The following is a 20,987-nucleotide window of genomic DNA, read 5'->3' on the forward strand; positions in this document are numbered from 1 at the left end:
GGATACCTGAAACAGAACAGTCAGCTATGGAATGTTCCAGTGCTCTCCCGGACGGCTTCCAATCTCACACTGTCCCAAAGCTTGAGCTTAACCATAACGTGACTGTCCATATTCTACCTCGAACCAAGTTCTGTTCACCTCATAGAATGCAGAAGGAGGCCACTCAGCCCATCGAGTCTGCACTGTCCCTTGGAAAGAGCAGCCCACCCTAGCCCACACCTCCAACTTATCCCCGTAACGCCACCTAACCTTTTTTGGGCACTAAGGGATCATTTATTATGGCCAATCCACCCGACCTGTACATCTTTGGACTGTGGGAGGAAACCGGAGCACCCGGAGGAAACCCACGCAGACACGGGGAGAACATGCAGACTCCGCACAGTGACCCAAGCCGGGAATCTAACCTGGGATCCTGGAGCTATGAAGGAACTGTGCTACCGTACTGTGCTACCTATCAGCCCTGTGCTCGCTGATCTGAATTGGCAAAGTATCAAATCCCTCCTTGGCCTCGCAGCTCCCTATCCCTTAACCTCCTGCGGCCCCACAACCCTGTCAGATATGCCTCTGGCTCCAATTTCACCCTCTTGTCTAACCACCATTTTAATTGCTGCACCATTGGTGGCCTTCAGCTGCCAGGGTCAAACTTCTGAAATTCCCTTCCCAAAACTCGCCAGTGCTAAACTTTGCCCATCTTTTTTAAGGTGCTTTCTGTAAACCTACCTCGTTGACTAGGTTTTTGGGCTCCATCCCAGTATGTGCTGAAGTGACTTGGTGTCTGATTTTGTTTTTGAAATTGCACCTGTGAGGTTCTCGGTCCGCTTTGTTGGACCAAAGACATCACGGAGATGGAAAGCATGCCCTCTGCAAAAAATAATGACTACTGTGCTGGTGGTAGCAACAAGGCCATGAGATGTTGCCCGGTGCTACATTTACCCCACCTGGACACTCCTCTACCACTACAGCCTAGCAACCAAGAACACCGTGAAGTTGGTGAGCAGGGTCGGGAGCTGAACCCACCGGATCTGTTGTGTTTTCGGGGCCACTGACTTCAAGTGGAGCGGCAAAACGATGAGAGATCCTTCACACCCCAGGAGCTCCCCTTGATAAGAGAGAAAGTCGCAAGGGACAACAGACTGTTCATTTTCCCATTTTATTGTAAAGCTTTGAGGAAGGAATAATTACAATGATTTTGTCTTCTCTCCATTGACTGCTCAGCAAATGAGGGCCAAGAAATTCACATGCTTAACAATAGAAAAAATAATAGAAGAACTGTGCTCACTGCCCGCATAAATCTCATAGGTAACATAGGAAGCCAGTGGATTAACTAGTAAAGCATTACATGTGTTTCCAAACACTTTTAACAATATGGTTCTGATTACACATTAAACCCATCTAAAAATAGTAACATACTTCCATTGCTATTTTTGTTTTTATATAAAAGCAACATTTGCATGTACATAAAACTGTACAAAAACATGGCATACAAGCAATTAAATTAATTATATAAATAGAACCAACATTTAAGTTCAAATGATTTAAACAGCGGCTGCTGCCTCTAGCCAAATCTCACGGACTTTGGATTTCACCCCCCCTCCACCCTGCCCCTAAAATTAACCCATTGTGGGACTGTTTCAGGGTTGTAGCTACATATATGGTACAGACTCATTAAAAGTACTGGTCCTTCTACAGGTGCATGTGCTGCTGCATTTCTGGTCCAGGGTATCACATGGCAAGCTACGTTGCGACACAATACTTCATAAATACGTATACAATCTACCATTGAATCCATTTTCCATAGAATGAAACACAAAAAAAATGCATCAGCTACCTCTGCTTACAAACGCAGCAGAAGTGGTCTCTTAAGATCCCGTGTGGTCATTCTGCCACCTCAGTGCTTGTTGGATATTTTTGGTACCTGTACGATCTCTGTTCCGGAGGCTTTGTTTTTTGTTTTAATTGTTGTTGCATCTATTCTAATCACAAGACTCCCGCATCAGGCAAACTGCAGCTTCATTTATATTACAAGGCACCTATAACATTTCAGCTTCAAGTTCCCAAACGGATGCTTAACTCTGACTAAAGTTTCCGGCAATGTCCCCAGACTGGGGGCGTGGGGTGGCGAAGGTTAACTTGCATCTTGTTGGTGGTTTTCTGTTCACAGTCCCAGCTCAATCTGCTGATCTGTCTGAGCGACTCAAGGAACCACGGCAACTTTGAGAACGCATGCAGCTGAGAAGCCCACATTGGCACCTGTGTAACTGCCCAACAATCTTCGCTGGAGGAATATCAAGTCCTTCCACCACTTCCTGAGAATCGGAGATGACAGAACTCTGGAAATAACCATTGGCGTTCCTGCCTTGAACTGTACACCCTCCAGGTCCCATGATCCAGAGTACAATCCGTCTTAACAATCAAATAAGCCCAAAGATTCCATTCGAGTGCATTTAGCGATGGATTCAGTGTGTACAACTTGATCCGATTTCTGCAAAAACTTTCAACGTACTGTGCAAGTCTGATTTGGAAATTGTTTAATACTGTGAGTTTCACCAATTTTGATGCATCAAGATTTCCCCTCGCTCAAATATAGACCCTCAATCTTGGCTAATTAATCTTGCACGTGAAAAACACTGCAGATTGCAGTTAGAAGCTTAAATGAACCATCCCATCTTCCTGTTACTGCTCATCCCTGTTCTTATCTCCACAAGGCACAAAATAAGTACTGCTTCCCTAGCCCAGCACCAAAGCTGGGCCATTCGGGTTCAAAATGCGATGAGTTCTGGTCACAGATTTAGTAGGGCTCTATTACAGATGTTGAAACAGAAAAATACAAAGACACAAAGAAGAATGCAAATATTTTGTGACAACAGAGCAATAATCATGCGAACATAACATTTTTATTTATACATATACACCACCATCCCTGATTCAAGCTTCAGAAGTTGGGTAAGTGGGTACAATTGGAAAGGGTGCGGTATTTGGAGGTAACGACCACGATTAATATCAGAAACAGAGAATGGTTGTTGGGTCATTAAAAAATAAATTTTAAAGTGAAGGGTAGGTAGCAGTGCTGTGATCTGTAAATGGTCATGAAATTAATTGAAGGTGCCACAAGATACCCTGATCCCTGGGCAATGGAATGGATGAAAGTTGGGAGTTTGGTTGGTATTTATCTGATGTTAAAAACCATACTTTCACCATTTGAGTAGAGTAGACTTCAGTCTGTCAAAGTTATCTGTTCAACCCCATCACCAATTTACCGCTGAAAGCTCACCTCGGTATCTAGTCCAGAAGAAGGTACTTTTATAAACTTGGCACGATGACCATTGCATCATAGGAACATCTACAAGTATTGTAACAGATCTTGCCCACTGGCATGAGGTTGGGCGGGGAGAGGGAGGAAGCCAATCTGCCCCTCTGATCATGTGTTGATCAGCTGCAGTCATCTCTGATCGAGCATCTTTCTCCCCTCCCTTTCCTCTGGAAGATCCAGGCCAGTGATGTAGACGTGCAGACTCACACATGCACGCACATACTCATACACATTCATGCACGCATACACCACATGCACACACAAATGCACACCCAAACACCCACATTTATATGTGCACATATCGCACACACACCACCCACACACACAACTGCACATGTGTACATGCACACATACACACATCACGCACACGTACGTGCACACACCACACATTCACAAATGCGCACATATATACGTGTATATATATATCACACGCACGTGCGCACACCACACACACAAATGCACACGTGCACACACACACACATATGTGTACATATCACACGTACCTATGTCATTTAAAATTGTAAACTCTCTTATGGAAAGCTGACAAGACCATGGGTCTGGCATGAGTCCCTCTTCTCCGGAGTGAGCGCAGAGTGAAATCTCCACATTGATGGTTTAAGTCATGTATGCGCAGCAAGAATGGATGTCAAATCCAGAACTGGCAGTGAGCATCCCAGAGGACTACAGTCCCCGCGGTATACACCACCCTCCCAATGGCTTCACCTCAAATTAAGTGGCAACAAAGGCCACAATTGACATGTCAATAACAAAAACTTAAAACAACATATTACGGCGTTCTGTATTATTTTAAAAGGAAAAGGGAGAAACAGTAAGAAGCAAGAATGGTCATGGTTCATCAGCGCCCGTATTCCAAACAACCGTGAGTAGCAGAAAAGGCAAAGGTCACATCAAACCACCACCAACCTAAATAATTCACTGAACGATTCCTGCAGTTACACTTACAAAATGACTTTTCATCGCTACCTTTCAAATTATTTACATGAAGAAAAAGAACAAACACAACTTAAGATCGCTTCGCCTCATGCCGCTGAGCAACGTAATAACCGTGGAATGGATTTCTCCCAATCTCGAAACCACACGAGGTGCAATTCATATATATTTGAAGATTATATTTACACAAGAGTACAGCAACGCTCTTGCGTTTCTGTGTTGATTGGTCCCTGTAATTAGGGCAAACGTGTCAGGTGAGTGTTCGACGGCAGGAATTAAGCACTGAGGCGCTACGTCCCAGAACTACAAGAGCGTAAGGTTTCTTTTTTTTGGTTTTCTCCTCCCGCTACATCACTGCCATCCACACAAATGACATGAATCAACTGGTTTATCCACTCCCGCATCGCACTCCCACCATACACACACACACACGCACACACACACAAGAAACAGGAACAAAAAAAAAAACGAACAAAAAGGAATCGATTGCATGCGGTGAAGAAGTTCGGCAACGATGGAACTGATTAACGGGTCACCAAAGTCAGGTTTGGGTTTTGACCGCTGATCCACTTGAGTTTTTCCCTCCGCTGTTGACTCTTGCTGGGTTGGAGTCTCTGCCAATGGTGTGGACAAACCTGGACAATGCGCAATTGGAGCAGCCCCATTTCAACCGCGTCCATTCTCTGAAATTCCAGTTTGTTGTTGAATTGTACTGCGGACAATAAAGCCTTTGTATATTTTTAATTTCCACCGGACGTACGTTCCTCTTTTCTGTTCTGTTTTTTTCAACTCTCGCATTTCCATTGGGTTATATAACAGCTTCAAACAGGCACAGAGCAGGCTCCATCTTTCCTTACAGGTAAATCTCCCGCTTGGAATTGGCTGGCCCGTGGCCGGCAGTGTGCTGGTAGTCAGGCGGTTGGGTGAGTGGTATTTCTTCCAGAGCCGAGTCCTTGTTGGGCTCGTGGTTTGAACTGGGGAAGGCACTGTGTGTCGGTATGAAGCGGATGTTGGCCATTTTGGCATTGCCATCCTCCATGAGCCGTGGGCTCATGTTGGTGAGACGATCCTGGCTCCCCCGTTCTTCGTAAGGCACAAAGGTGGAAAGTATGGGGGCATTTTTCTGCTTCCTGTTGGGAGATGGCTGGCCTGGCATCCAGCAAGAATCGGAATGGCCAAACTCTGTGCATTCTCTTGTGCAATTCCCAGTCATAGCCACGTCAGGCAGCGGTCTGAGATCTGCACGGACAAATATAAAGATAGTAAATAATTAGTTTATAGCGTATTTCTTATTCCCGTACAACTACAGCGACTTACATTTATATCGTGCACATAATGTAATAAAATGCCCCAAGATGCATCACACGGTGGTTACAGAAAGAATGACGCAAAATCATATGAGGAGATAAGATGGCGGGGGACAAAGTTTGGTCATTGAGAGGGATAAAGTGGCAGAGAGCTTCAGGCTGCGATTCCCAGAGCTTTAGTATCTAGACCATAACATCTGCCGATTGTGGGATGGTGGAAGTTAAGAATTTTAAACTCAAGTTGCTGTTGGATTGGGTGGCAACATTTGTCAGTGAGCATGGGGGGAGGGGTGAATAGCAGGGTATTAAATCAGGTCAGCTTTATGCACGGTGGAAGGTGAGAGACTGGTCAAAAGAGGACTGGAATAGTCAATTCTGAATTCAGATAAGAATTGAGCAGGATATCAACTTAGGTTCTGCTTGAGATCTCCAGCCCCAGGATGGCACGGTGGTGCAGTGGTTGTCCCCATTAGAGCACCTAGCCATCTTTTCAAAAAGTCCAGCTTGTTGGCCAGCACAAGAAACTAGTTCTAATTCCCATCATAACTCATGCCAACCATACCAACAGTGGAAAAAGTCACCCAATGTGCGCTGCTGGTAAGTTAGTTGCCATAGGCCTGAAGTTTTAGGATGGTGGGCACTCAGTGGGACCGAGGATAAGAATGTTAAATTCAAGGTGTTGATGGACTGGGAGCACGGAGGGGTCGGGGGGTGGGGTGGAGGAGGGGGGGGGGGGGGGGGGGGCTGGAATGGTCGAACCTTGAGATGGTGGGGAACATATCCCATGAGTGTCAATTGGTAGCAGGCAGGACTTCTGCCCATCACCGGCTGGAAGTCCTGCCTCGGAGACCTGTTGGCCAATTAGATTGATGCCAAATTTTGTTTCGGAATGTTCCTATGAAGTGTCTTGGGACACCTTATCATATTAAAAGCCCTATATCAATGCAGGTTTCTGTTGAAAGATATTACAGTTACTTGTAAATGTTTTTGGTTTGTCAGCGAGGGAGTCAAATTAAATAGGCTGAAATTAAATTCGGAATATATTTTAGGTTATTTGATAAAGATCATACATCATGGGCCATTCAGTCCATTGTACCTTTGCTATCCATTTTTCCCACTTCCCTGCTCTTTCTACACAGCCCATCCTTTTCAAACATTTATCTAATGCCTTCTTGAAAGGTATGGTTCAATCTGCTTCCACTGTCTCTTCAAGTAGCGCACTATCCACCCACATAGGTGCAGGACTACCTAGTGACAATGGACGCCATCCCTGAGATCTCCATGGTTACAATTGCTAAAGTCCTCAACACTTCACTGAAGTTCACATGTTGGACGTTCACTCCAGGTCCTCAGCCTCTGGCCTTCCCCCAGTTTTCCCTTCTCCAGGTACGGCCAAAGGATGAGCTGGTGGATGCAAGGAGAACGGTCCTTACCGGGTTAAGAAGACAAAGCAATTCTGAAGAGCAGAGTCTAGTCATTTATTACCAGTCGCAGTGAAAATACTCCCTCAAATTGTCAAGCAAATAACATACTGTCAGCTGTCAATGAGGCAGTGCTGAAGACACAATCAGCTCTGGCAATTGAACGCAAAGTGGATATAAAAAAGCACAGCAACTGAATAAGCATTCTCAGCAATTTTCTCTCTTAAATGGACTGACTGATGATGAAATGCAGTTGTGCAGGTGTCAGTCAGCCATGTCTAACACTAATGCTTGGGAACTGAGTGTTGGAAGGGTGCAAATTTAGAACAGCACAGAGACCGTTCAGCGCATCAAATCTGCGTCGGCTCTTTCAAAGAACATTCCCGTTAGCCTCACTTACGTTGCTCTTCCCCCAGATCGCTGCCATTTTCTTTGTCACTCACATATTTATCCGATTCTCTTTTGAAGACGATAACTGAATGTGTAAGCACCACACTATCAAGCAGTTCATTCCAAAACCTGACCACGAATTGGGTAAAATGTTTGGTTTCGGATGCCGCCTCTGGTTCTTTTGCCAGTCACCTTAAACCAATGGCCCCCTCAGTTATCAACCCTTCAGCCAGTGAAAACCATCTTCTTTGTTCACTCTGCCTATCGCCCTTCATGATTTTCAACACCTCCATCAAATCTCCTCTCAGCTTTCTCTGCTCCAAGACGAATAACAGGACCTTCCGCAGTCCATCCATGTAAACATAACGGGTTGGATTGTCCGGTCCCCGAGCCGCGTGCTTCTTGGCGTTACGCCATTTGCTGGCGATGGGATTCTATCTTCCCGCCGCTTGTTAACGGGATTTCCCATTGAAGCCACCCTACGCTGCCAGGACACCCACGGGCGGCAGGGTTGTGCTGCCGGCGGGAACTGAGAGTCTCAACGGCTAGAAAATTCCGGCCAATCTCTCATCCCAAACATCTCTCCGGTCATTTTATTCTGCGCCTGCTACAAATCCTGCAGCTCCGTCCTAAACTGTAGCACCAAGAATTGGACAAAATATTGCCGGGTTGGAGATTCGCCGGGGGCGGCGTGAATCCCGCCCCGCCGCTCCGACGGCGGCTGCCGAATTCTCCAGCGCCGGTTTTTGGGCGGGGCGGGGATCACCAACGGTCAGGGGCCGTTGGCAGTGGCCCCACCGGCGATTCTCTGGTCCCCAATGGGCCAAGTGGCCGCCCGTTTTCGGTCAGTCCCGCCGGCATGGATTAGACCTGGTCCGAACCGGCGGGACCTGGCGTGGAGGGTGGCCTGCGGAGTCCTCGGGGGTGGGGGGGGGGGGGGCACGGGAGGATCCGGCCCCGGGGGGGGGGGGGCACGGTAGCCTGGCCTGCAACCGGGGCCCACCAATTTGCAGGCGGGCCTGTGCCGTGGGGGCACTCTTTCCCTCCGCGCCGGCCACTGTAAAGCTCCTCCATGGCCAGAACAGAGAAGAAACCCCTTGCACATGCGCAGGAAACATGGCAGCGGTTCTGCGCATGCACCAGAACACGCTGGTGCTCCGGCGCATGTGCCAACTCGTGCCAGCCGGCTGAGGCCCTTGGGTGGCGGTTCGCCTAGCACCAACCCCTTCAGCAGCGGCTTAGCCCACGGATGTGCGGAGGATTCCGCAGCTTCCGGGCAGCCCGACACCGGAGTGGTTCACGTCACTCCTTGGCACCGGTACGGCCCACCCTGCCAATTCCCGGAGAATCCCGCCCATGGTAAATTGTAAAGGTTTAATAAAACCTTCTGTTTTTTTCTACGCAGCCCTTCTATTTATAGAGCACAGTATTTCTTCTTTTTATTCATTCAGAGGATGTGGGCATCACTGGCGAGGTCAGAATGTATTGCCCATCTCTAATTGCCCTTTTAGTAACTGCTTTATAATAATAATCTTTATTGTCACAAGTAGGCTTACATTCACATTGCAGTGAAGTTACGGTGAAAAGCCCCTAATCGCCACATTCCGGCACCTGTTCGGGTACACAGAGGGAGAATTCAGAATGTCCAATTCACCTAACAGCACGTCTTTTGGGACTTGTGGGAGGAAACCGGAGCACCCGGAGGAAACCCACGCAGACACAGGGAGAACGTGCAGACTCCGCACAGACAGTGACCCAAGCCGGGAATCAAACCTGGGACCTTGGCGCTGTGAAGCAACAGTGCTACCCACTGTGCTACCATGCCGCCCATCCTTCACCTGTCCTTCAAAGATTTGCACAAATACCCCCCCCCCCGGTCTCTGTCCTCCTGTAGCCCCTTTCAAATTGTCCCATTCGCTCTCCTAATTTTCTGTATTAAAACCCATCACTTCACATTTCTCTGTGCTAACCTCAGCTCCCCACTGTCCACCATTTCATCCATCTGTACCCTCTTGAAGTTTATTGCCATCTTAAAGAAATGGGGGATCACTACAGACAAGCCTGGTACAGAACATTTTTGATCGACATCCTTCCCAGGAGGGAGCGGCCAAGGTGCCCTGGATTATAATGAAGTGATTGGATAGATGCTTGATGGAGAGCAGGACTAATTGGATAGTCTTTCAAAACATCAGGACAGGGATAATGGGCCAAATGGCCGCCTCTTGTACTGTATCAGTCTATGGATCTACAAACTGGAGCTAAGGTAAGACCATCTTATTATAGACCATATGGACTATAAGGGAATAGTGTAGAGGGACTTTAGAGGGGTTTCAAAGGACGGCGCAACATCGAGGGCAGAAGGGCCTGTACTGCGCTGTAATGTTCTATGTTCTATGTTCTATCTAGCAAAGACCAGTGATTAGAAAGTTTGAACTTTGTTCTATGGCACCACGTCCCACACATGGGCAACGAAATGACCCATTTTGGAGGAAGTATAGAACAAAAAGACCAAAGAACAAAGAAAAGTACAGCACAGGAACAGGCCCTTTGGCCCTCCAAGCCTGTGCCAACCATGCAGCCCATCTAAACTATAATCTTCCACACTTTCGGGGTCCGTATCCCTCTATTCCCATCCTATTCATGTATTTGTTAAGATGCCCCTTAAAAGTCACTATCGTCCCTGCTTCCACCACCTCCTCCGGCAGCGAGTTCCAGGCACCTACTACCCTCTGTGTAAAAAACTTGCCTCGTACATCTCCTCTAAACCTTGCCCCTCGCACCTTAAACCTATGCCCCCTAGTAATTGACCCCTCTACCCTGGGAAAAAGCCTCTGACTTTGCACTCTGTCTATGCCCCTCATAATTTTGTCAATCTCTATCAGGTCGCCCCTCAACCTTTGTCATTCCAGTGAGAACAAACCGCGTTTATTCACCCTCTCCTCATAACTAACGCCCTCCATACCAGGCAACATCCTGGTAAATTTCTTCTGCACCCTCTCTAAAGCCTCCACATACTTCTGGTAGTGCGGCGACCAGAATTGAACACTATAGCAGAATTTTAGATGCTAAAAACTCGAAACACTCGAAAGGCTGGAAATCTAAAATAAGAACAAAAATAGCTGGGAACCCTGAACAGATCAGGCCATGTTTATGGAGAGAGAGTGATGCAGTGTTTCAAACCTTTCACGGGGAAATGGTCTTGACGAAAAGTCATGGAGCTGAAATGTCAAACCTGTTGGACTTGCCACAGCCACTGTCGACTTGCTGAGTTATTCCAACAGTTTTTAATTTTAGACACAGTCAGTAAAAATCTCTGCTGCTCGAACCAAATGTTTGGAAACTGAAACAATTTCAAAGTTGTAATAGAAGCTGCAAGTTACCAGAACTGTTGTCTGTAACCTATCGGCTGTTTGTAATAATGGGACAGTACCACACCGGGCATGAAACTCCCTCTGTTCCCCCATCCGGGTGTTTCACGGCCGCACGCATTTCGTTGTTGGCGGGATTCTATCCTCCCGCCGCTTGTCAATGGGATTTGCCATTGAAACGACACAACGCCACCGCAAAACCCATCAGCAGGGGGTGCGATTCCAGCAGGAAAAATCAATCCCGGTGGATGGAGCGTTCCGGCCACTGTTAAAACAAATCTAGCTGTGCAAAAACTTCAGATGCCAATGAGCTGCCGGCACGGTGGTGTCGCGGTTAGCACTGCTGCCTCATGGCGCCGAGGTCCCAGGTTCAATCCTGGCCCCGCATCACTGACCGTGTGGAGTTTGCACATTCTCCCCGTGTCTGCGTGGGTCTCACCCCCACAACCCAAAGGTGTGCAGGGTCGGTGGATTGGCCACGCTAAATTGCCCCTTAATTGAGAAAAAGAATAATTGGATACTCTTAAATATATATTTTTTAAAAGATGCCAAAGAACTGTGATATAATTGTAGAGCAGCCCAGACTGAATAACCTCCTCGTGTTCCCATTTCCCACATTAGAAACATCTTCAGAACATGATCAGGAAACGCTTGGAAAAATGCTCATCAAACCCGCCGATTGAAATGTTTGGCTGTAGCAAAGGGTCCATCCAGCCTTGCTACTCAAGATGAGACTTTTGGACTTTTTTTCCACCGGAGTTGGGGTCAGGATCAAGGTGAGGGTGGGGGCAGGGGGGTTAATGGGCAGGTGATGAGGTGGGGCTCAGACAGTTGTGGGGCACCTGTTTCCCAAAGCAGGGGCTTCACAAGGACCATGACTACCTCAGTGCAAACCTATCACGGTCGATAAAGCATACATTGGGGTGGCTTTCTATTTCTGAAATCGCTCTTCCTGGGAATGTTACCATATCATAGAATCACTACAGTGCAGAAGGAGGCCATTCAGCCCATCGAGTCTACACTGACCCTCCGAAGGAGCACTCTAACAAGATCCAGTATCTCTGCCCACCATTCCCTATCTCCATAACCTAAGCTTCACATAACTGGACACTGAGAGGCAATTTATCATGGCCATTCCATCTAACCTGTACATCAATGGACTGTGAGAGGAATGCGGAGCACCCGGAGGTAACCCACGCTGACACGGGGAGAACATGCAAACTCCACACAGTCACCTGAGGCCAGAATTGAATCCGGGTCCCTGGCGCTGTGAGGCAGCAGCGCTAACCACTGTGCAACCAAATTGGGAGGATTTAACCCTTGGATTGCTGGCGGTTGTGAGGGATCCTTGCTTTGGATAATAGGCAGTACAAATACTCCTCTCATGCCCGATGTGATAGCAGATTTCTTCAAGGGCAGCACGGTGGCGCAGTGGTTAGCACTGCTGTCTCAGGGCGCCGAGGACCCAGGTTCAATCCCGGCCCTGGGTGACTGTCCATGTGGAGTTTAGACATTCTCCCTATGTTATATAAGCCCATGGTGTTCATGGTAAGATCCTGGCATGGAAAGAGGATTGGCTGACTGGCAGAAGGCAGAGAGTTTGGGTAAAAGGGTCTTTTTCAGGATGGCAGCCAGTGACTAGTGGAGTGCCTCAGAGGTCTGTGCTGGGATCACAACTTTCTACAATATACATTAATGATCTGGAAGAAGGAACTGAAGTTCCTGTTGCTAGGTTTGCAGATGATACAAAGATCTGTGGAGGGACAGGTAGTATTGAGGAAGCAAGTGGGCTGCAGAAGGACTTGGACAAGCTAGGCGAGTGGGCAATGAAGTGGCAGATGGAATACAATGTGGAAAAGTGTGAGGCTATGCACTCTGGAAGGAGGAATTTAGGCATAGACTATTTTCTAAATGGGGAAATGCTTCGGAAAGCAGAAGCACAAAGGGACTTGGGAGTCCTTGTTCACAATTCTCTTAAGGTTAATGTGCAGGTTCAGTCGGCAGTTAGGAAGGCAAATGCAGTGTTAGCATTCATGTCAAGAGGGCTAGAATACAAGACCAGGGATGTACTTCTGAGGCTGTATAAGGCTCTAGTCAGACCCCATTTGGAGTATTGTGAGCAGTTTTGGGCTCTGTATCTAAGGACGGATGTGCTGGCCTTGGAAAGGGTCCAGAGGAGGTTCACAAGAATGATCCCTGGAATGAAGAACTTGTCATATGGGGAATGTTAGAGGACTCTGGGTCTGTACTCGGAGTTTAGGAGGATGAGAGGGGATTTTATTGAAACTTACAGGATACTGCGAGGCCTGGATAGAGTGGACGTGGGGAGGATGTTTCCACTTGTAGGAAAATCTAGAACCAGAGGACACCATCTCAGACTAAAGGGACGATCCTTTAAAACAGAGATGTCGAGGAATGTCTTCAGCCAGAGGATGGTGAATCTGTGGAATTCTTTGCCGCAGAAGGCTGTGGTGGCCAATTACTGAGTGTCTTTAAGACAGAGATAGATAGGTTCTTGATTAATAAGGGGATCAGGGGTTATGGGGAGAAGGCAGGAGAATGGGGATGAGGAAATATCAGCCAATATTGAATGGCGGAGCAGACTCAATGGGCCAAATTGCCTAATTCTGCTCCTATGTCTTATGGTCTTATGTCTGCGTTGGTCTCACCCCCACAACCCAACAAGGTGAGAAAGATAGGTGGATTGGCCGTGCTAAATTTCCCCTTAATTGGAACAAAAATTGAACTGGACACTCTAAATTTATAAAGAAACAGCATATTTCTGATTGGTGTGGATAAAGCAGTGTTAAATTAAACAAATACCCTCGTACGTGTGGTTTTTATTCAAGTCTCTTTGACCAGGCCATTGGTCACCTGCCTGAATCTCTACTTACGTGGTGCCGTGCCTGATAAATCCTGTCTGATAAAGCAGCTGAGAAGCTCTCCCCTCTGCCCCTCTCTGATATCACTCAGTCCTTTACTACTGAAAAGCATGATATAAATCCGAATTGTTTTAGCTGCAGTTGCCATTCTTTGATGAATAGTTAAAGTCCTGACATCTTAATGCCTGTAATGTGCTCGGATTTCAATCTGCAGCCAGCTCAGCTTTATCGGGGCCAGGCACAAGGCTCCAGGAACCAGTCACAGAAGTACATCCTTCCCGGGCAGCAATGATATTCACTGGTGAAAAATCGAGCGTTCAACGCCAGTGGTACAATCTCAAAGTGAAAGGGGACTTATTCCTCAATTTGTTCTCACTGACTGTTTTTTTACAATTTAATTAATAATTTTAAATCTTCCCCAGGATCAAGGGAAGACCGGGCAATGCAGAAACAAACATGAAAATGCCAGTGACGGGAGGAGGCCGATCAGCCCATCGTGCCTGTTCTCCCGCACAATTAGATCATGGCTGGTCTCCAACTGAGTTGAAATGTTGGGCGGGATTTTCTGGCAGGTCCTGCCGGCGGGATTCTCCGGTTTCACTGACATCGACCTCCCGCCACAGGTTCCCTGGTGGCAGAGGGTGGGAACAATGGGAAACCTCGTGGACAACAGCAGGAACAACAAGAACTCCGCAGCTGGCCAATTGCGGACTGTCCCTGCCACCACAGAACACGCCACAGAGGGGCAGAAAATCCCTCCATTTATCGGAAAATCATAGAATCCCTACAGGGCAGGAGGAGGCCATTCGGCCTATCAAGTCTGCGCCGATCCTCGGAAAAAGCACCCCATCTAAACCCAATCCGCAGCCCTATCCCCGTAACCCCACCTAACAATTGGACACGAAGGGGCAATTTTTAACATGGACAATTCACCAAAACTGCACATCTTTGGACTGTGGGAGGAAACCGGAGCACCCGGAGGAAACACACGCAGACATGGGGAGAACGTGCAGACTCGGCACAGACAGTCACCCGAGGTCAGGATTGAACCCGAGTCCCTGGCGCTGTGAGGCAACAGTGCGAACAACCAAATTAGGGTTAGGGATAGGGTGCTACTGTCGTGTTCAGTGTTGCAAGGTTTTGATTTTCGAAGGGGTAGCTTGTTGGAGGAGGGAAGCTCAGGGCTGAGAGCGGCAGAGATCAGGAAAGTAGGAGAGGAATTGAAGGAACTAAGGGGTTGAGGATTGAAGGGAGGAGGACAGGGCTGGGCAGCACGTTGTCAGCACTGCTGCCTCACAGCACCAGGGACCCGGGTTCAATTCCGGCCTTGGGTGGAGTTTACACATTCCCCTCGTGTCTGCGTAGGTTTCCTACCACAGTCCAAAGATGTGCAGGTTCGGTGGAATGGCCATACTAAATTGCCCCTTAGTGTCCAAAACGGTTCGGTGGGATTACGGAGGCGAGAAAGAGGGGAGGAACTTAGGCAAAGAGAGGACCAAGACTGGAAGGGAGTAGGGGGGGAAGAAGGAAAAGATGAAAATGAGATGGAGGCTGAAAAGGAGCACACGACAGAAGGAAGTAAAGAGTACCATAGTTCAAAGGTACAATTAGGGATGGGCAATAAATGAGAGCACAAGAAAGCACAACAGCGCCTTTACTTCCTCAGGAAACTAAGGAAATTTGGCATGTCCACATTAACCCTTACCAACTTTTACAGATGCACTATAGAGAGCATCCTCTCGGGCTGCATCACAGCCTGGTATGGCAACTGCTCGGCCCAGGACCGCAAGGAACTTCAGAGAGTCGTGAATACCGCCCGGTCCATCACACGAACCTGCCTCCCATCCATTGATTCCATCTACACCTCCCGCTGCCGGGGGAAAGCAGGCAGCATAATCAAGGATCCCTCCCACCCGGCTTACTCACTTTTCCAACTTCTTCCATCGGGCAGGAGATTCAGAAGTCTGAGAACACGCACGAACAGACTCAAAAACAGCTTCTTCCCCACTGTCACCAGACTCCTAAATGACCCTTTTATGATGGACTGTCCTCATTAACACTACACCCTGTCTGCTTCATCCGATGCCAATGCTTATGTAGTTACATTGTATATCTTGTGTTGCCCTATTATGTATTCTCATGTATTTTCTTGAATTTTGTTTAATTCCCTTTTCTTCCCATGTACTGAGTGATCTGTTGAGCTGCTTGCAGAAAAATACTTTTCACTGTACCTCGGTACACGTGACAATAAACAAATCCAATCCAATCTAATGCTCATGAACAATTGACAAAAGAGAAGAGGCTAAGGTGAAAAAGGATTGCCCTGTCACATGACAAGCTTCTGACCAGAAACTAGTCATCAATCACCTCACTCAGCAGCTCTACTTTACTTGAAAATTGCTGGAAGTAGAAACGGCAGATATTAGTAAGTCCGAACAGTCACAACTACCAGGCCTGTAACCATGGAAACAACAAAGGCCCACAGTCAATTGTTATTGATTTGCTATTTGCTTCACTCTTGAGAAAGAAAGACAACAGTGGCTCCAAGGGTGGTCAGCTGACAGAGGCCTCTGATAACCATTGACATCAGCTCCAGACAGTTAGGAGCTGTGATCTCGCTGGCTCTGTATATTGTTGTTCACATCCGCATGGAATTCTAGTTAAGCGACGTTTCATAGACAGGGGCATAACACAAAAGGCCTGTCCAATAACAATGCACAGGTTGCATCATGTCAGAACTCCAGTAAAGGATGAAGCATCAACTCCCAGTTATCGCCTCAACTTGTATTTCTTTCTTAAAGTTTTTATTAATTTAGAGTACCCAATTCATTTCCAATTAAGGGGCAAATCAGCGCGTCCAATCCACCTACCTCCACATCTTTCAGTTGTGGGGACGTGAGACACACGAAGACACGGGGAGAATGTGCAAACACCACATGGACATCGCCCCGGGGTCGGGTCCTCAGCACCGTCAGGCAGTAGTGCTAACCGCTGTACTACAGTGCTGCCCATCAACTTGTATTTCTATGCTGTGGTTAGAACTGAGGACCCGGGTACGATCCCGGCCCTGGGTCACTGGCCGTGTGGAGTTTGCTCATTTTCCCCGTGTCTGTGTGGGTGTCACCCCCTCAACCCAAAGATGTGCAGGGTAGGTGGATTGGCCACACTAACTTGCCCCTTAATTGGAAAAAAAATCAATTGGGTACTCTAAATTTTAAAAAAGTATATAAAAAATTTAAAAAGCCTTGTATTTCTATTGCACCTTGAAAATGGTTAAAACAGCGTGAGGTACTCCGCAGGAGTGTTAACAAAGGGTTTGCCTTGCTTTTCTATTGTGCTTTCCACTTGCTGAAGAATTTCACACTTAATTAACTTCTTTTGGAGTGCAGTTGCTGTGGTTTTGTATGACAAACACTGCAGGCAACGTGCACACAGCAAGGTCCCACAATGAGATGAATGAGCGGTTAATTTATATTTGATGATGATGGCTGAAAGCATTGGCGAGGTCCAGGAACTCCACTACAGTTTTATTACGCTACACCAGGGGATCGTTACATCCACCCTGAGGCCCCAGGTTAATGCCCCTTTCCAAACGTGACATCTCCACTGAAGGATCAGCTCTTAAAATGATGGGAGCATGTTTTCACTCAATCATTTGATCTCAGAGGTGAATTTCCCCTCGACTCAGCCAAGCCAACAGATCAGCATTGCATTGCCAATGTTAGAAACCATTCTGCACTGAGGTCCTGCACACTGAGAAAGACCACAAGGCCATAAGACATAGGAGCAAAAAGAGACCATTCGGCCCATCGAGTCTGCTCCGCTATACAATGAGATCATGACTGATCTGATCTGATTATCCTCAACTCCACTCTTCTGTCTTATCCCTATAACCCTCCATTCCCTGACTGATTAAAAATCTCAGCTTTGTATGAAGTCTTACAACACCAGGTTAAGATCCACCAGGTTTGTTTTGAATCACTAGCTTTCGGAGCACTGCTCCTTCCTCAGGTGAATGAAGAGATGGGTTCCAGAAACATATATATAGACAAAGTCAAAGATGCAGTACGATACTTTAAATGCGAGTCTTTGCAGGTAATTAAGCTCAGAGGTCCAGACATAGCAACTGGAGAGAGGGATATTCACAGGTTAAAGTGGTGTGAATTGTCTCAACCCAGGACAGTTGGTAGGATTTTGCAAGCCCAGGCCAGATGGTGGGGGGTGAATGTAATGCAACATGAATCCCAGGTCCCGGTTGAGGCCGTACTCATGTGTGCGGAACTTGGCTATAAGTTTCTGCTCAGCAATTCTGCATTGTCGCGCGTCCTGAAGGCCGTATCATCGACATGGATACCACCATTACACGTGAGAACACCACCCACCAGGTACGTGGCACATACCCGTGCGACTCGGCCAACGTTGTCTACCTCATACACTGCAGGAAAGGATGTCCCTAGGAATGGTACATTGGAGAGACCATGCAGACCCTGCGACAACGGATGAACAGACATCGTACGACAATCACCAGGCAGGAATGCTCCCTTCCAGTCGGGAAACACATTCTGCAGTCGAGGGCATTTAGCCTCTGTTTTTCGAGTAAGCATTCTCCAAGGCGGCCTTCAGGACGCGCGACAAGGCAGAATCGCCGAGCAGAAACTTATCGCCAAGTTCCTGCACACATGAGTACGGAATTTCATCGGACATTGCATGTCTGCAACTGGACTCAGATGGACCCTGTGCTCACTAAGGTGCGGCAGCTGGTATTGTTTGGTGGTCGGCATCGGCAGCCGCCAGGGGAGCTGCGAGCCCTGTCCTCCAGGATGTCCGATCTGAGTGTGGAAGATGGTATTCTACCGTGGGGCAAGCAGGTTGTGGTCTCGGTGAAGGGTCAAGAGTTCGTCTTGATGGACCTGTACAATGGACACCCAAGCGTGTCTAAGATGAATATGCTGGTGCGGAGCTATGTCTGGTGGTCAGGCATAGACACGGGCATCGAGAATGTAGCTCGACAATATTTGCCAGGAGCACCAGAAATTCCGTCCTGCTGGGCCTCTTCATTCCTAGGAGTGGCCAGATCGCCCCTGGGCCTGCCTTCACACTGTCTCCGCTAGTCTGTTCGCGGCTTCAATGTTTCTTCTATTGGTGGACTCCTATCCAAGTGGTTGGAGGACCACAGAATGACCTCTGATGCCAGGTGACCAATGAGAAGCTGCGTGTCTCTTTTTCGCTGCCTGGCATCTCCGAGGTCCTCATAATGGCTGACGAGGCTTCTTTCACCAGTGAGGAGTTGTTGGCGTTCGTGAAGACCAATGGGATTCGGCATGGCGAAGGATCCCTTACCACACGGGTTGGCTGAGCGGGCAGTACACACGTTTAAGCCGGGACTCCGGAAACAGACATCAGGTTCCATGGATACGAGGCTGGCTCAGTTCCTGTCCACCTGTCAGACCAGGCCGCACTCAAGAGACTGGAGTGACCCCAGCTGAGATACTCATGGGCTGAGGACTCCGTACCCTTTTCAGTTTGCTGTTTGTCGATATCGGGGTGATAGTGAGCCATCACCAGCAGCTACAGGGATGCCGCACTGTTTGCCGTGAACCACCCTGACACTTCACTCTGGAAGTTGTGCTATTCTTCCCCAATTTCATCATTGGCACTGGCTGGCTCTTGGGAAATGTTTCCCCTCAGACTGGGCCGGCCTCCCACCAGGATTGGGTCAGTGGCCATCTGTGGAAGTACCATCTGGGCCACCATCGGCTGTGGCGACCGCCCCTTCATCAGGTTCGAGACGTGCGCCCCGTTCCGGATTGTCGAGTCCTGCTGTCAGGCCACCCTGATATGACACCCTGCGGGTGTCTCGATGCTGGCACGCGGGATGTCGTTTCTTCAGATTCCGGAAACACAACCTTCTGCGGCCTCTGATGTGGACTCAGCTGTTCAGCTATGTCCTGCCGAACTCCAGTCACGGCGTTCCTGCAGGAAATGGCACTCCCACCGCGAATTTCCTGTCGGAAACGACACTGCCGCCGCGGCGTTCCTGTAGGAAACGGCATTCCCTGACACGATTCACATGTGGATCACTAATGGCGCAGTAAAGTAAATCATGAATGTACAAGAGGCCACGATTGGATGGATACAGAGATCTCCAAGGATTGTAGCACTGGAGAAGGCGATGGCAATCGGCACAAGCACATCCATGGAAGAATCTGCAAATGGACCTTTCACTTAAGAAGGATTTTTTTGTTGGCTCTTGAGCTTTCAATGGCCGACCACCACTAAAATGCAACAATAAATATTTTCACAACTCTTGTCCCAGATAGGAATCAGAAAAGGCAGAAGCAGGAAGAGGTCATTCAGCCCCTCGAGCCTGCTCTACCATTGGCTAAGATCATGGCTCATCTCCACATCCCTGCCTGTCCCTTGACAGTGAAATATCTGTCTAACTCAGCCTTGGTTACATTCAATGATCCAATTTCCACTGTGCTCTCTGGAAGAAATTTAAAAACTAACCATCTCTGAATTGAGACACCACTTATATTGCAACTGAGTGCCCTGGTTCTGGGTTCCTCCACACGAGGATAGGTCCCTAAGCAGCTACCCATCAAGCTCCTCAAAATCCTATACATTTCAATAAGATCAGCCTCAATGCTACAAACGCGAATGAGTATAGGCTACACAACATTTCCGCATGCGATATTTTCTTTATTCTGTGATGGAAATTGGGCCTTGCTGGCTGGACCATCACTTGTTGCCCATCACTAATTAGAATCATGGAATCATTGAATCATAGAATTTACAGTGCAGAAGGAGGCCATTCGGCCCATCGAGTCTGCATCAGCCCTTGGAAAGAGCTCTCCATCCAAGCTCACACCTCCAACCCTATCCCCGTAAGCCCACTTAACCTTTTTGGACACTAAGGGGAATTTAGCATTGGCCAATCCACCTAACCTACAAATCTTTGGACTGTGGGAGGAAACCGGAGCACCCGGAGGAAACCCACGCAGAGACGGGGAGAACGTGCAGACTCCGCACAGACAGTGACCCAAGCCGGGAATCGAACCTGGGACCCTGGAGCTGTGAGGCATCTATGCGAACCACTGTGCTACCGTGCCACCCTTAATTGTCCTTTCAGAGGGTGGTTAAGAGCATTTCTGTGGGTCTGGAGTCACATGTAGACCAGGCTGGGTAAGGATGGCAGATTTCCTTCCCTAATAAATGATAGTGAACCTGGAGACTCTCAGCACAGCTGTCACACACATTGGTGCTGTACGGTGGTCCCGGTGCCGTCCACTGTAAACATTCACTGCCATTCTCACACTAACAGGTCAGCACAGTGAGATGACAAGGAACAACTTTGT

General features: G+C 48.0%; 1 protein-coding gene across 6 annotated transcripts in view; it reads right to left on the bottom strand.

Moving 5' to 3' along the window:
* Window positions 1-1,131: 1,131 nt before the first annotated feature.
* LOC119965495 (protocadherin-1-like) overlaps window positions 1,132-20,987 on the bottom strand; it is a 453,693-nt gene continuing 433,837 nt past the window's right edge. For 3 of the 6 annotated variants that reach the window (XM_038796351.1, XM_038796350.1, XM_038796353.1), the window contains one exon: window positions 1,132-5,500. In XM_038796351.1, coding sequence (XP_038652279.1) covers window positions 5,115-5,500 — 386 coding nt within the window. In that variant the 3' untranslated portion in view covers window positions 1,132-5,114. The remainder of the gene's footprint in view (window positions 5,501-20,987) is intronic. The other 3 variants (XM_038796354.1, XR_005460523.1, XR_005460524.1) reach the window with 3 other exon arrangements.

Source organism: Scyliorhinus canicula, chromosome 4 (assembly GCF_902713615.1).
Source record: "Scyliorhinus canicula chromosome 4, sScyCan1.1, whole genome shotgun sequence".
Taxonomy (NCBI): Eukaryota; Metazoa; Chordata; class Chondrichthyes; order Carcharhiniformes; family Scyliorhinidae; genus Scyliorhinus; species Scyliorhinus canicula.